The 16414-nt window shown below is 49.1% G+C and overlaps 1 protein-coding gene across 8 annotated transcripts in view; it reads right to left on the reverse strand.

Annotated features, from left to right (window-relative positions):
- wwk (white walker) overlaps window positions 1-16414 on the reverse strand; it is a 190071-nt gene that overhangs the window by 41707 nt on the left and 131950 nt on the right. For all 8 annotated transcript variants that reach the window (XM_071660686.1, XM_071660685.1, XM_071660687.1 and 5 more), the window contains one exon: window positions 9022-9182. In XM_071660686.1, the coding sequence (XP_071516787.1) occupies window positions 9022-9182 (161 nt within the window). The remainder of the gene's footprint in view (window positions 1-9021; window positions 9183-16414) is intronic.

The raw sequence follows: 16414 nt of genomic DNA on the forward strand, positions 1-16414 counted from the left end.
TTTCGTGTAATAATCACATCATCAGGGGAGATGTATATCAACTGATTGTTATATTTCTCTCTTGTGTCTCCCCTGATGATGTGATTATTACACGAGAGTGCACTTGGGAACTTTTCGTGCTTCATTTTCCCCGTGGACTCATAGGAATATATATATATATATATATATATATATATATATATATATATATATATATATATATATATATATATATACACAGGTTAAGAGACTGGGCAACACGAGTGTAAACCTCTCACCGCGTAACACACACACATGGGATTCTCTGGGGCAGAATATATCTCTGGGGGACGATAGATGGACATTTTCCCTCTGTCGGACACCAGTGATCCGCGCGGATTCGAACCCTGGACCTGAGAGCCACCACCAACTCAGTGCGGATTCGAACCCTTCTACTAACTCAGTGCGGATTTGAACCCTGGACCTGAAAGCCACCACCAACTCAGTGCGGATTCGAACCCTGGACCTAAAGTGCTGTGAGTTGTAACCCCATCACAGCCATGATCACGGTACAAGTACTGTGTATTCCGTACTACATATTTCCGTATGATTTAGACGCATCATAATCATGATTTTGATAGTTTTTTAAGTGGAATATTGACCCGAATTGCACTGCGTAGGAGAAATTATGGACGTGGGAATGGATGAGGTCAGTCATAACACTAGTGTAAGAGCACCAGCAGCGTGTGGATGTCAGAAATCAAGAAATGGGTCTGTGTGTGTGTGTGTGTGTGTGTGTGTGTGTGTGTGTGTGTGTGTGTGTGTGTGTGGAGAATGTGCCAGACATGGATAGAGGCAGATACACGGAGAGAGAGAGAGAGAGAGAGAGAGAGAGAGAGAGAGAGAGAGAGAGAGAGAGAGAGAGAGAGAGAAATGGCCACGATCCAAGACAGTCACCATCTCTGGTGCCAGCTGGGGTCAAGCTGCGACGACACAGCCAAAAGAGACATGGGAATCTCCAAATGTACGAGGAGGACTTTCAAGTCTTTGAAGTTGAGACAGAAGAAGGAGGAGGAGGAAGACAGAAGGAGGAGGAGGAACATGTGTATATGGCGTCCGTCAGGAGCCGCTGGGGTACCGAGGGGCGCGACCGATTTGACTTAGGAGGGAGGGAGGGCGTTCCAGCACAGCAGGAGGCAGGTTGTCGAACCCACAGCCCCGTGAAAACAAGACCCACTTCATCTTATATATACCACCTCTCCCCCAGGGGCACCTGGCTGGAGATCAATAACCTGACGAAGGAGGCCCTTGGGGTTCTACCAAGCCACCTTCACCAGACCAGCGTCCAATTGCACCCACCATACCTAGCCTCTTCTGCCCCCACCATACCCTCCCCATCTCCCAATCGAGAGCGACGGGGAATGAACCTAACGTAGAAATGGTGAGTGAGCTGAGGAATATCCTGGTCCCCTTCCTCCCCTCCTTCAGCGTCGCAAGCCCAAAGTGGGCCAGATGAAGACGGACGTATACCTTCAGTCGCGACCAGACCTTCGTCAGGCAGGTCTTGGAGCTGAGCTAATGAGCTGAGGAATATCCTGGTCCCCTTCCTCCCCTCCTTCAGCGTCGCAAGCCCAAAGTGGGCCAGATGAAGACGGACGTATACCTTCACTCGCGACTAGACCTTCGTCAGGCAGGTCATGGAGCGAGCTGATGAGCTGAGGAATATCCTGGTCCCCTTCCTTCCTCCCTTCAGCGTCGCAAGCCCAAAGAGGCCCAGATGAAGACGGGCGTATACCTTCACTAGCGACCAGACCTTCGTCAGGCAGGTCATGGAGCTGAGCTGATGAGCTGAGGAATATCCTGGTCCCCTTCCTCCCCTTCTTCAGCGTCGCAAGCCCAAAGAGGCCAGATGAAGACGGACGTATGTATACCTTCAGTCGCGACCAGACCTTCGTCAGGCAGGTCTTGGAGCTGAGCTAATGAGCTGAGGAGTATCCTGGTCCCCTTCCTCCCCTCCTTCAGCGTCGCAAGCCCAAAGAGGCCCAGATGAAGACGGACGTATGTATACCTTCAGTTGCGACCAGACCTTCGTCAGGTAGGTCATGGAGCTGAGCTGATGAGCTGGGGAATATCCTGGTCCCCTTCCTTCCTCCCTTCAGCGTCGCAAGCCCAAAGTGCCCCAGATGAAGACGGACGTATGCCTTCACTAGCGACCAGACCTTCGTCAGGCAGGTCATGGAGCTGTGCTGATGAGCTGAGGAATATCCTGGTCCCCTTCCTCCCCTCCTTCAGCGTCGCAAACCCAAAGAGGCCCAGATGAAGATGGACGTATACCTTCAGTTGTGACCAGACCTTCGTCAGGCAGGTCATGGAGCTGAGCTGGGCTGAGCTGAACCAGCAGGAACTAGGAGGGAGGTTAATTCTTGGCAATTTACCTGGTTGTTACTGAAGTATTCCTGGTCGCGTATTGGGGGGTATTTAATGGGTCAATTACTGTATGTGGGGGGGGAGGTGTCTTGTGACCTTTCTACTCGTACGTTACTTGTTTCCTACACACACACACACACACACACACACACACACACACACACACACACACACAGTGCAAGGCACTACGTCCAAATAGTATGTGCAAATGGGATGGGTTTCTCTGGGGGATGCCGAGACCCATTACGTTCTGGGATGGGTTTCTCTGGGGGATGCCAAGACCCATTACGCTCTGGGATGGGTTTCTCTGGGGGATGCCAAGACCCATTACGCTCTGGGATGGGTTTCTCTGGGGGATGCCAAGACCCATTATGCTCTGGGGTGGGTTTCTCTGGGGGATGCCAAGACCCATTACGTTCTGGGATGGGTTTCTCTGGGGGATGCCAAGACCCATTACGCTCTGGGGTGGGTTTCTCTGGGGGATGCCGAGACCCATTACGCTCTGTGCACCCTGAGAAGATCTGAGGAGGGCCGTCTGTCTCCCCACATGACAAGAAAAGAAGGTGGCGTCTATGTCCCCCCAGGAGCCTCTGGGGCCCAGCCAGAGAGTCCTGCCCTCCTGCAGGAGCCCCTGGGGCCCAGCCAGGGAGTCCTGCCCTCCTGCAGGAGCCCTTGGGGCCCAGCCAGGGAGTCCTGCCCCCCGGGGACCCAGCCAGGGAGTCCTACCTTCCTGCAGGAGCCCCTGGGACCCCGCCAGGGAGTCCTGCCCTCCTGCAGGAGCCCCTAGGACCCCACCAGGGAGTCCTACCCTCCTGCAGGAGCCCCTGGGGCCCAGCCAGGGCGTCCTACCCTCCTGCAGGAGCCCCTGGGACCCTGCCAGGGAGTCCTGCCCCCCTGCAGGAGCCCCTGGGACCCAGCCAGGGAGTCCTGCCCTCCTACAGGAGCCCCTGGGACCCCGTCAGGGAGTCCTGCCCTCCTGCAGGAGCCCCTGGGGCCCCGCCAGGCGAGATAATTGCAGGATATAATGACCCCTTCCAGGAACACCCTTGTTTATTTTCGTCTTAAAGTTGCTGACACGATTGAGCCCCTCAGCTGTGTGTGTGTGTGTGTGTGTGTGTGTGTGTGTCTGTGTGTGTCTGTGTGTGTCTGTGTGTGGTCAAAGTTCCACACATGGATGGATGGAGGGTGGAGGGAGCATTGGAGGGAAGGGTAGAAGTAGGAGGGTAGCTAAAAGGAGGGAGGGTGGAGGGAGCATTGGAGGGAAGGGTAGAAGTAGGAGGGTAGCTAGAAGGACGGAGAGTGGAGGGAGCATGGGAGGGAAGAGTAGAAGTAGGAGGGTAGCTAAAAGGAGGGAGGGTGGAGGGAGCGCTAGTGGAGGGTTTAACATGGCCATGGCCAAACAAAGCAGCGCTGGTGGGGGTTTAACATGGCCCTAGCCAAATAGAGCAGCGCTGCTGGAGGTTTAACATGGCCCTAGCCAAACAGAGCAGTGCTGGTGGGGGTTTCACATGACCCTAGCCAAACAGATCAGCGCTGGTGGGGGTTTAACATGGCCCTAGCCAAACAGAGCAGTGCTGGTGGGGGTTTAACATGGCCCTAGCCAAACAGAGCAGCGCTGGTGGGGGGTTTAACATGGCCCAAGCCAAACAGAGCAGCGCTGGTGGGGGTTTAACATGACCCTAGCCAAATAGAGCAGCGCTGCTGGAGGTTTAACATGGCCCTAGCCAAACAGAGCAGTGCTGGTGGGGGTTTAACATGGCCCTAGCCAAACAGATCAGCGCTGGTGGGGGTTTAACATGGCCCTAGCCAAACAGAGCAGCGCTGGTGGGGGTTTAACATGGCCCTAGCCAAACAGAGCAGCGCTGGTGGGGGTTTAACATGGCCCTAGCCAAACTGAGCAGCGCTGGTGGGGGGTTCAACATGGCCCTAGCCAAACAGAGCAGCGCTGGTGGGGGTTTAACATGGCCCTAGCCAAACAGAGCAGCGCTGGTGGGGGTTCAACATGGCCCTAGCCAAATTGAGCAGCACTGGTGGGGGGTTTAACATGGCCCTAGCCAAATTGAGCAGCGCTGGTGGGGGTTTAACATGGCCCTAGCCAAATAGAGCAGCGCTGGTGGGGGTTTAACATGGCCCTAGTCATGGACATCATTGCCAAAGGGGGTTTAACATAGCATTGGCGATAGCTCTTATCCTCTCTGACAACACTGGCCCTGGTGATAACAGGGCGTTGTTAGATATAACACCAGGTGATAACAGGATGTTTATAACACCAGATGATAACAGGACGTTGTTACATATAACAGCAGGTGATAACAGGACGTTGTTAAATATAACACCCTGTGATAACAGGATGTTTATAACACCAGATGATAACAGGACGTTGTTACATATAACACCAGGTGATAACAGGACGTTGTTAAATATAACACCATGTGATAACAGGGCGTTGTCAAATATAACACCAGGTGATAACAGGGCGTTGAATATAACACCAGGTGATAACAGGGCGTTGTTAAATGTAACACCAGGTGATAACAGGGCGTTGAATATAATACCAGGTGATAACAGGGCGTTGTTAAATGTAACACCAGGTGATAACAGGGCGTTAAATATAACACCAGGTGATAACAGAACGTTGTTAGATATAACACCAGGTGATAACAGGGCGTTGTTGAATATAACACCAGGTGATAACAGGGCGTTGTTGAATATAACACCAGGTGATAACAGAACGTTGTTAAATATAACACCAGGTGATAACAGGACGTTGTTAAATATAACACCAGGTGATAACAAGCCTTTTTAAATATAACACCATGTGATAACAGGATGTTTATAACACTAGGTGATAACAGAACGTTGTTAAATATAACACCAGGTGATAACAAGGCGTTGTTAAATATAACACCAGGTGATAACAGGGCGTTGTTAAATATAACACCAGGTGATAACAGGACGTTGTTAAATATAACACCAGGTGATAACAGGGCGTTGTTGAATATAACACCAGGTGATAACAATGTTGTTAAATATAACACCTGGTGATAACAGGGCGTTGTTAGATATAACACCAGGTGATAACAGGGCGTTGTTAAATATAACACCAGGTGATAACAGGGCGTTGTTAGATATAACACCAGGTGATAACAGGACGTTATCAAATATAACACCAGGTGATAAGATGTTTATAACACCAGATGATAACAGGACGTTAAATATAACACCAGGTGATAACAGGGCGTTGTTAAATATAACACCAGGTGATAACAGGACGTTATTGTATCTATGATAACACCAGGTGATAACGCTTATCTCTCTATGATAACACCGAGTGATAACATTACATCTGTACAACACTAGGTGGTTATGTCACCTCACTCCTGGATAACACACGGTGATAAGCGTTATCTGGCTGATAACACTTATCTGTGATAACCGTGGGTGTGGGCCAGGAGGAAAGATTACAAGATAAGACGTGTTCCAAATGAGATGGATAAGGGGTTGCTGATGGTGGCGAGGTGATGCCGTGGCGAGTGATGGTGGCGAGGTGATGGTGTGGCGAAGTGATGGTGGCGAGGTGATGCTGTGGCGAGGTGATGCTGTGGCGAGGTGATGGTGGCGAGATGATGGTGGCGAGATGATGGTGGCGAGGTGATGGTGGCGAGGTGATGCTGTGGCGAGGTGATGCCGTGGCGAGGTGATGGTGGCGAGGTGATGATGTCTTCAGCGTCTCTGTATAGGTAGCGTCAGAGGGGAATTGAGAATGAACTTTTATGCTATTCTCTGCACTTGTTCTAGTGGCACCTGTTGTGTGGTGGGTTGAGGAAAGGTGAAAGTTAGTTCGATGCTATTTAGTTCGGACTTTGGGGAGGCTCAGGTGTCTTGTGTCGAGGAAGAACTGAAAGAATGAAACCTGGAGGATTTGCTGAGGACAAAGACATGTTCCTACCCAGCTGAGTTTGAGGACAATGGACGTGTTCCTCCCCAGGTGAGTTTATCGTCCAATGTGACAGCTAAAAGCTTGAGGAACTGAGTTCCTCTCCAGCTGAGTTTATCGTCCAATGTGACAGCTAAAAGCTTGAGGAACTGAGTTCCTCCCCAGCTGAGTTTATCGTCCAATGTGACAGCTAAAAGCTTGAGGAACTGAATTCCTCCCCAGCTGAGTTTATCGTCCAATGTGACAGCTAAAAGCTTGAGGAACTGTTCATCCTGGAGGAGACTGGGGTGGGACCTACTTAGACAGAAGACGTAAGACGTAGGGTTGGAAGTGGAGGAGGACCTGCCAACTACGTCTTGGGTTTTGACTCAGCCAAGCCAGCTGCTGTTTGACTCAGCCAAGCCAGCTGCTGAGGGTGGGTGTTGTCGAGAGTAGACTGAGAGAGAGAGAGAGGATTTTTCAAACACTGACAAGCCCCTGCGGCTTTATAGCTTCCCCAAGGTCGATGGCCATAATCCTGGTTTAATCCATGGACAGCACGTCGACCCCTGTATACCACATCGTTCCAATTCACTTTTTTCCTTGCACGTCGACCCCGGTATACCACATCGTTCCAATTGAATCTATTCCTTGGCCGTCGACCCCCGGTATACCACATCGTTCCAATTTACTCTCTCCCTCGCACGTCGACCCCGGTATACCACATCGATCCAATCTACTCTCTCCCTCGCACGTCGACCCCGGTATACCACATCGTTCCAATTCATGCTATTCCTTGCACGTCGACCCCGGTATACCACGTCGTTCCAATTCACTCTATTCCTTGCACTCCTTTCACCCTTCTGTATGTTCAGGCCCCGATCGCTCAAAATCATTTTCACTCCATAGATATATATATATATATATATATATATATATATATATATATATATATATATATATATATATATATATATATATATATATATGCGTACATCTGGTGCGTCGAAACACCATCGAGTCGTACGGAAGACGCAACGAACGCAGACTTGACCCGTATACGAACGTAGAGTTACGACACACGTACTCACGACACGTTAAAGTTACAGGACGAGAGATGTATTATGGCTGTAGGACTTACCCATCGTATGAGTCACCCATCTTATGACTTACCCATCGTATGAGTCACCCATCTTATGACTTACCCATCGTATGAGTCACCCTTCTTATGACTTACCCATCGCACGACTTACCCATCGAATGACTTACCCATTGTATGACTTACCCATCGTATGACTTACCCATCGTATGACTTACCCATTGTATGACTTACCCATCGCATGACTTACCCATTGTAGGACTTACCCATCGTATGACTTACCCATTGTATGACTTACCCATCGTATGACTTACCCATCGTATGACTTACCCATCGTAGAACTTACCCATCGTAGGACTTACCAATGGTAAGACTTACCCATCGTAGGACTTACCCATCGTATGACTTACCCATCGTAGGATTTACCCATCGTATGACTTACCCATCGCATGACTTACCCATCGTAGTAGTCCTCACCCATCATAGTCCTCCTCACCCATCACAAGACTCACCCATCGTATGACTTACCCACCATAGGCCTCCTCACCCGTCGTAGGACTCACCCGTCGTAGGACTCACCCATCATAGGACTCACCCGTCGTAGGACTCACCCACCACAGTCCTCCTCACCCGTCGTAGGACTCACCCATCATAGGACTCACCCATCGTAGGACTCACCCATCATAGAACTCACCCGTCGTAGGACTCACCCGTCATAGGACTCACCCACCACAGTCCTCCTCACCCGTCGTAGGACTCACCCACCATAGTCCTCACCCATCATAGGACTCACCCGTCGTAGGGCTCACCCACCATAGGACTCACCCGTCGTAGGACTCACCCACCATAGTCCTCACCCGTCGTAGGACTCACCCACCATAGGACTCACCCATCATAGTCCTCACCCATCATAGGACTCACCCGTCATAGGACTCACCCGTCGTAGGACTCACCCATCATAGGACTCACCCGTCGTAGGACTCACCCGTCGTAGGACTCACCCATCATAGTCCTCACCCGTCGTAGGACTCACCCGTCGTAGGACTCACCCGTCGTAGGACTCACCCATCATAGGACTCACCCATCATAGGACTCACCCGTCATAGGACTCACCCGTCGTAGGACTCACCCGTCGTAGGACTCACCCACCATAGTCCTCACCCATCATAGGACTCACCCGTCGTAGGACTCACCCACCACAGTCCTCCTCACCCACCACAGTCCTCCTCACCCACCATAGTCCTCACCCGTCGTAGTCCTCACCCATCATAGGACTCACCCGTCGTAGGACTCACCCGTCGTAGGACTCACCCGTCGTAGGACTCACCCATCATAGTCCTCACCCGTCGTAGGACTCACCCGTCGTAGGACTCACCCGTCGTAGGACTCACCCATCATAGTCCTCACCCATCATAGGACTCACCCGTCATAGGACTCACCCGTCGTAGGACTCAGCCATCATAGGACTCACCCGTCGTAGGACTCACCCGTCGTAGGACTCACCCACCATAGTCCTCACCCATCATAGGACTCACCCGTCGTAGGACTCACACACCACAGTCCTCCTCACCCACCACAGTCCTCCTCACCCGTCGTAGGACTCACCCATCATAGGACTCACCCGTCGTAGGAGGCGGAGAGGTAGAGGGCGTAGGAGTTGGTGGCTGCGTGGTTCTTCACGCAGAGGGTCACCTCCGGCAGGCGAGTCTTGAGCCGAGCCAAGAGCCACTGTAAGGTAGACTCCCTCGTACCCGCTGCCATGACCACCACCACCTCGCAGTCCTGTGTGAGAACGAGACGTTAGGGGAACTCCTCCATACCACCAGAGCCACTCACACACGCTACAGGAAGAGTTACAGTAGCTACAGTAATGGGTACTCATTATAAGACCAGTTACAGACGCTACAGGAAGAGTTACAGTAGCTACAGTAATGGTTACTCATTATAAGACCAGTTACAGACGCTACAGGAAGAGTTACAGTCGTTACAGCAATGGTTACTCACTAAAACACCAGTTACAGACGCTACAGGAAGAGTTGAAGTCGCTACAGGAAGAGTTACAGTAGCTACAGTAATGGTTACTCATTATAAGACCAGTTACAGACGCTACAGGAAGAGTTACAGTAGCTACAGTAATGGTTACTCATTATAAGACCAGTTACAGACGCTACAGGAAGAGTTACAGTAGCTACAGTAATGGTTACTCATTATAAGACCAGTTACAGACGCTACAGGAAGAGTTACAGTAGCTACAGTAATGGTTACTCATTATAAGACCAGTTACAGACGCTACAGGAAGAGTTACAGTAGCTACAGCAATGGTTCCTCATTATAAGACCAGTTACAGACGCTACAGGAAGAGTTACAGTAGCTACAGTAATGGTTACTCATTATAAGACCAGTTACAGACGCTACAGGAAGAGTTACAGTAGCTACAGTAATGGTTACTCATTATAAGACCAGTTACAGACGCTACAGGAAGAGTTACAGTAGCTACAGTAATGGTTACTCATTATAAGACCAGTTACAGACGCTACAGGAAGAGTTACAGTAGCTACAGCAATGGTTCCTCATTATAAGACCAGTTACAGACGCTACAGGAAGAGTTACAGTAGCTACAGTAATGGTTACTCATTATAAGACCAGTTACAGACGCTACAGGAAGAGTTACAGTAGCTACAGTAATGGTTACTCATTATAAGACCAGTTACAGACGCTACAGGAGGAGTTACAGTCGCTACAGTAATGGTTACTCATTATAAGACCAGTTACAGACGCTACAGGAGGAGTTACAGTCGCTACAGCAATGGTTCCTCATTATAAGACCAGTTACAGACGCTACAGGAGGAGTTACAGTCGCTACAGTAATGGTTACTCATTATAAGACCAGTTACAGACGCTACAGGAAGAGTTACAGTAGCTACAGTAATGGTTACTCATTACAAGACCAGTTACAGACGCTAGTGGAAGAGTTACAGTCGTTACAGCAATGGTTCCTCATTATAAGACCAGTTACAGACGCTACAGGAAGAGTTACAGTAGCTACAGTAATGGGTACTCATTACAAGACCAGTTACAGACGCTACAGGAGGAGTTACAGTCGTTACAGCAATGATTACTCACTACAACACCAGTTACAGACGCTACAGGAAGAGTTGAAGTCGCTACAGGAAGAGTTACAGTCGCTACAGCAATGGTTACTCACTATAACACCGGTTACAGACGCTACAGGAAGAGTTACAGTCGTTACAGCAATGGTTACTCACTTTAACACCAGTTACAGTCACTTCAGTGAATTATAATCAACATAGCAGAAGTAACTCAATACAAAACTTACTTCATTTACTACAGCATCAGTTACAGTCGCTACAGCAAACGTTACAGACTATTCAACACCACTTATACAGTCACTATAACAAGTTACAGTCAGTACAACACCAGTTACAGTCAACACAACAGTTAGTCAATACAACACCAATTACAGTCACTACAGCAAAGTTACAGTAACTATAACAAGTTACAGTCAGTACAACACCAATTACAGTCAACACAACAGTTACAGTCAATACAACACCAATTACAGTCACTACAGCAAAGTTGCAGTCACTATAACAAGTTACAGTCATTACAACACCAATTACAGTCACTACAGCAAAGTTACAGTCATTACAACACCAATTACAGTCACTACAGCAAAGTTACAGTCATTACAACCAATTACAGTCACTACAGCAAAGATACAGTCAGTACAACACCAATTACAGTCACTACAGCAAAGTTACAGTCACTACAACACCAATTACAGTCACTACAGCAAAGTTACAGTCACTACAACACCTTACAGTCATCATAACTGTAGCTACAGTCGCAGTAACACCGGTTACAGCCAGTTCCATTTCGCATGTCATCTCATCTTCTGTAGACCACATTGGCCAACCATTTCAACTAACACATTCAACAGTCCTCAGTTATTCTCTCATCTCCCTCATCTCTCATTTTCCCCTACGTTTCAGCTCTTATACATTTCTCTTGAATTCTTGGCGTTCTCTTGTACTCCTCCCAATCACTTACCTTCCTTCCCTGCAGATACCATCCCTACAGCTCCCATTTTCACAAGGAGATTTAACTCCTCTTCCTAAGACTCATTACCCATTACCATACATTTGCAACCTCCCCATCTACATGCCACACATTTCACTTGCACGTGGAAGCACTGCTGATTTGCATGTCCTCCACCTCTCTCTCTCTCTCTCTCCCTCTCTCTCTCTCTCTCTCTCTCTCTCTCTCTCTCTCTCTCTCTCTCTCTCTCTCTCTCTCTCTCTCTCTCTCTCTCTCTCTCTCGTGTCATTTTCGTACACCTTATGCCACCACACTTAACGCCTCTTGACGGGTGGATTAAAAGGAATTTAAGCATATTCTTGAATGGGTTACCCTATTGTGTTATGGACCACGCCTCCTTGTCTGAACACAAGAGTCCATTGGCTTCCTTGTCTGAACACAAGAGTCCATTGGCCTCCTTGTCTGAACACAAGAGTCCATTGGCCTCCTTGTCTGAACACAAGAGTCCATTGGCCTCCTAGTCTGAACACAAGAGTCCATTGGCCTCCTAGTCTGAACACAAGAGTCCATTGGCCTCCTAGTCTGAACACAAGAGTCCATTGGCCTCCTAGTCTGAACACAAGAGTCCATTGGCCTCCTTGTCCTTGTTTATCCCAGTTTAATTTGTTGTCTAAAGTAACGTACTAGAGAAGCTATGGCAATACAAACCAACTTTCCAACCTGGCACTAAGAGGAAGGGCTGAGGTCTAGTGAGACAGTTGGTTGGTTGGAACATAACTTCGAGTACAGCTAATATACATGGACTGCTGGTTTGGTTTGGTTGGTGAGGTGGTTGGAACATAACTTCGAGTACAGCTGATATGTTTGACTGCTGGTTTGGTTTGGTTGGTGAGGTGGTTGGAAGCGGTCCAGTCCTGGAATGCGATATAGAGCAAGGAAGAGTTTCATCTTCGTGTCCCCCCTTGTGGAACACCATGAGAGTGGCGCTAGAAGGCAGAGATGGGGCCCCCGTCTTAAACGCCATACGACGCCATACGACGCCATAGGTGAAGAATGCGTACGACGCCATGGGTGAAGAAGTACTGGAAATTGGAAGGTAGGCCTCTCAGAAGCACCACACAGCCTACAAGGGCTTCACCGTGTGCGAGTCTCAAAGCCATGACCGAAGGCTTCGTTTGACCATCATCTTGTGGCGAAGTGAGATCGAAGACTTCGACGAAGATGAGTGACGCGGAGGTTCTAATCCCTTTTCTCTATTCGAATCCCTTTTCTCTAAGCTGTTGTGGATAGAGTCAGCTAAGCTGACGTGGTAGAGGGACGAGGTACAGAGGTTTTTCGTATAGTTAGGGGACATCTTGAGCAAGCTTAAGATGGTGTTTCTTGTTATTGCCACGACTCCAGTGTTCCTCTCCACTACGTAATAATGATAACGGTAATGAATTATTTGTGTCCTTTATCATTTCATAATTACATTTCTCACCTTTGACCTTCATCAAGTTCTATAAGCTCCCTTAATTAGTGGGTCATGATCAAAACATCTGTCAAACACACACACACCTGGGTGTAGATAGCTCACATTAGCATACCCACGTCATTTGCATATTAGTGGTACACACACACACACACTCTCTCTCTCTCTCTCTCTCTCTCTCTCTCTCTCTCTCTCTCTCTCTCTCTCTCTCTCTCTCTCTCTCTCATGTGTAGCTTCAACCAGCACCTCGCTTCACTCAATATGTCCTGTGTCCAAACTAGGTTCATATCACACTCTCTTGTTCATATTCATATATTTTCCTTCGTATGTATCTCACATTATTAACCTTGAAATTCCATGTTGTTATTCCCTCTTGAACCCACTTAGAGATAAGACTAGATAGGGAGTTCAATTCCAAATAGATTACTCAGACATGAACCACCTGGGCCCTCTGGTATGTGTACGTGTAAGCCAATGTATTTCAAAAACCATATCTTTCCCTCCTTCCTTAATTCATCTACCTAGACCGCGTCATCTGCTTATACCAGTGGTACGTCCTACCACACAATAGGAGCTGTACCAATTGTGGTACATCCTACCACACAATAGGAACTGTACCAACTGTGGTACATCCTACCACACAATGGGAGCTGTACCAATTGTGGTACATCCTACCACACAATAGGAGATGTATCAACTGTGGTACTTCCTACCACACAATGGGACCTGTACCAACTGTGGTACGTCCTACCACACAATAGGAGCTGTACCAACTGTGGTACATCCTACCACACAATAGGAACTGTACCAACTGTGGTACATCCTACCACACAATGGGAGCTGTACCAATTGTGGTACATCCTACCACACAATAGGAGATGTACCAACTGTGGTACATCCTACCACACAATGAGACCTGTACCAACTGTGGTACGTCCTACCACACAATAGGAGATGTACCAACTGTGGTACATCCTACCACACAATGGAAGCTGTAACAACTGTGGTACATCCTACCACAAAATAGGAGCTGTACCAACTGTGGTACATCCTACCACACAATAGGAGCTGTACCAAGTGTGGTACATCCTACCACACAATAGGAGATGTACCAACTGTGGTACATCCTACCACACAATAGGAGCTGTACCAACTGTGGTACATCCTACCACACAATAGGAGCTGTACCAACTGTGGTACATCCTACCACACAATAGGAGCTGTACCAATTGTGGTACATCCTACCACACAATGGAAGCTATACCAACTACACTCCAGGTTTGCACTGTGGACACATTGTGTACCAAACTACACCCACCACTCACAGAGAATGTGGGCTTTGATGATGCTGGTGTGTGTGTGTGTGTGTGTGTGTGTGTGTTGGCTCTGGGCACCAAGCTGTGTTTTGGGGGGTTCACGAAGCTATCTCGCCAGCATAGTGCTTTTCTGTGTCTGTCACGAGAGCCTTTTCATCTTTCTTTTTTATTAATCATACTCTTTCCCCAGTGTACATGTCGCTGGTATTAAAGTGTTGTAATCTTATTTTGTGATCTCGTGTGGAATTCTCTCTCTCTCTCTCTCTCTCTCTCTCTCTCTCTCTCTCTCTCTCTATCTCTATCTATCTATCTATCTATCTATCTATCTATATATATATGCTATAAACTTAACATTGCAGTATTACTTCAGTAAATTCTATATTGCCTCTGTGAACTCTATTTTGCTTCTATAATCTCTATATTACATCTATACGTATATAGGTGGGTGGACATGAGTGGCCAGGTCTGTAAGTGGGTGGATACAGGTTGCCAAGGCTATAGGTGGGTGGACACAGGTGGTCAGGTCTGTAGGTGGGTGGACATGGGTGGCCAGGTCTGTGGGTGGGTGGACATGGGTGGCCAGGTCTGTAGGTGGGTGGACATGGGTGGCCAGGTCTGTAGGTGGGTGGCTACAGGTGGTCAGGTCTGTAGGTGGGTGAATATAGGTGGCCAGGTCTATAGGTGGGTGGCCACAGGTGGGTAAGTCTATAGGTGGGTGGAGAAGGGTTGCCAAGTCTATGATTGGATGGACATGGGTGGCCAGGTCTGTAGGTGGATGGACATAGGTGGCCAGGTAGTCTGTAGGTGGGTGGCCATGGAGTCTGTAGGTGGGTGACCATGGAGTCTGTAGGTGGGTGGCCATGGAGTCTGTAGGTGGGTGTCCATGGAGTCTGTAGGTGGGTGGCCATGGAGTCTGTGGGTGGGTGGCCATAGAGTTTGTAAGTGGGTGGCCATGGAGTCTGTAGGTGGGTGGCCATAGAGTTTGTAGGTGGGTGGCCATGGAGTCTGTGGGTGGGTGGCCATGGAGCCTGTAGGTGGGTGGCCATGGAGTCTGTAGGTGGGTGGCCATGGAGTCTGTAGGTGGGTGGCCATGGAGTCTGTAGGTGGGTGGCCATGGAGTCTGTAGGTGGGTGGTCATGGAGTCTGTAGGTGGGTGTCCATGGAGTCTGTAGGTGGGTGTCCATGGATTCTGTAGGTGGGTGGCCATGAAGTCTGTAAGTGGGTGTCCATGGAGCCTGTAGGTGGGTGTCCATGGAGTCTGTAGGTGGGTGTCCATGGAGTCTGTAGGTGGGTGGCCATGAAGTCTGTAGGTGGGTGGCCATGGAGCCTGTAGGTGGGTGGCCATGGAGTCTGTAGGTGGGTGTCCGTGGAGTCTGTAGGTGGGTGGCCATGGAGTCTGTAGGTGGGTGGCCATGGAGTCTGTAGGTGGGTGGCCATGGAGTCTGTAGGTGGGTGACCATGGAGGTGGGTGACCATGGAGTCTGTAGGTGGGTGACTATGGAGTCTGTAGGTGGGTGGCCATGGAGTCTGTAGGTGAGTGACCATGGAGGTGGGTGACCATGGAGTCTGTAGGTGGGTGACTATGGAGTCTGTAGGTGGGTGACCATGGAATCTGTAGGTGGGTGACCATGGAGTCTGTAGGTGGGTGACCATGGAATCTGTAGGTGGGTGGCCAGGTAGTCTGTAGGTGGGTGTCCATGGAGTCTGTAGGTGGGTGGCCATGGAGTCTGTAGGTGGGTGGCCATGGAGTTTGTAGGTGGGTGGCCATGGAGTCTGTAGGTGGGTGGCCATGGAGTTTGTAGGTGGGTGGCCATGGAGTCTGTAGGTGGGTGGCCATAGAGTTTGTAAGTGGGTGGCCATGGAGTATGTAAGTGGGTGGCCATAGAGTATGTAGGTTGGTGGCCATAGAGTATGTAAGTGGGTGGCCATAGAGTCTGTCTCGATTCATCAAAAGCCTTTATAAAAGGCACTGTCATTTGTCCTCAAATTGGTTGACCTGAAATATCTTTAATACCCAATTGGCCATTGGATGAAATGACCTTTGACCTCTCCAGCCTCGCCCAATTGGCCATTGGATGAAATGACCTTTGACCTCATCCAGCCTAGCCCAATTGGCCACGTCAGATAACACACTTCTTTTCTTTTGTTCCATGTGAAAATATCATCAC

Source organism: Panulirus ornatus, chromosome 72, assembly GCF_036320965.1.
Source record: "Panulirus ornatus isolate Po-2019 chromosome 72, ASM3632096v1, whole genome shotgun sequence".
Lineage (NCBI taxonomy): Eukaryota > Metazoa > Arthropoda > Malacostraca > Decapoda > Palinuridae > Panulirus > Panulirus ornatus.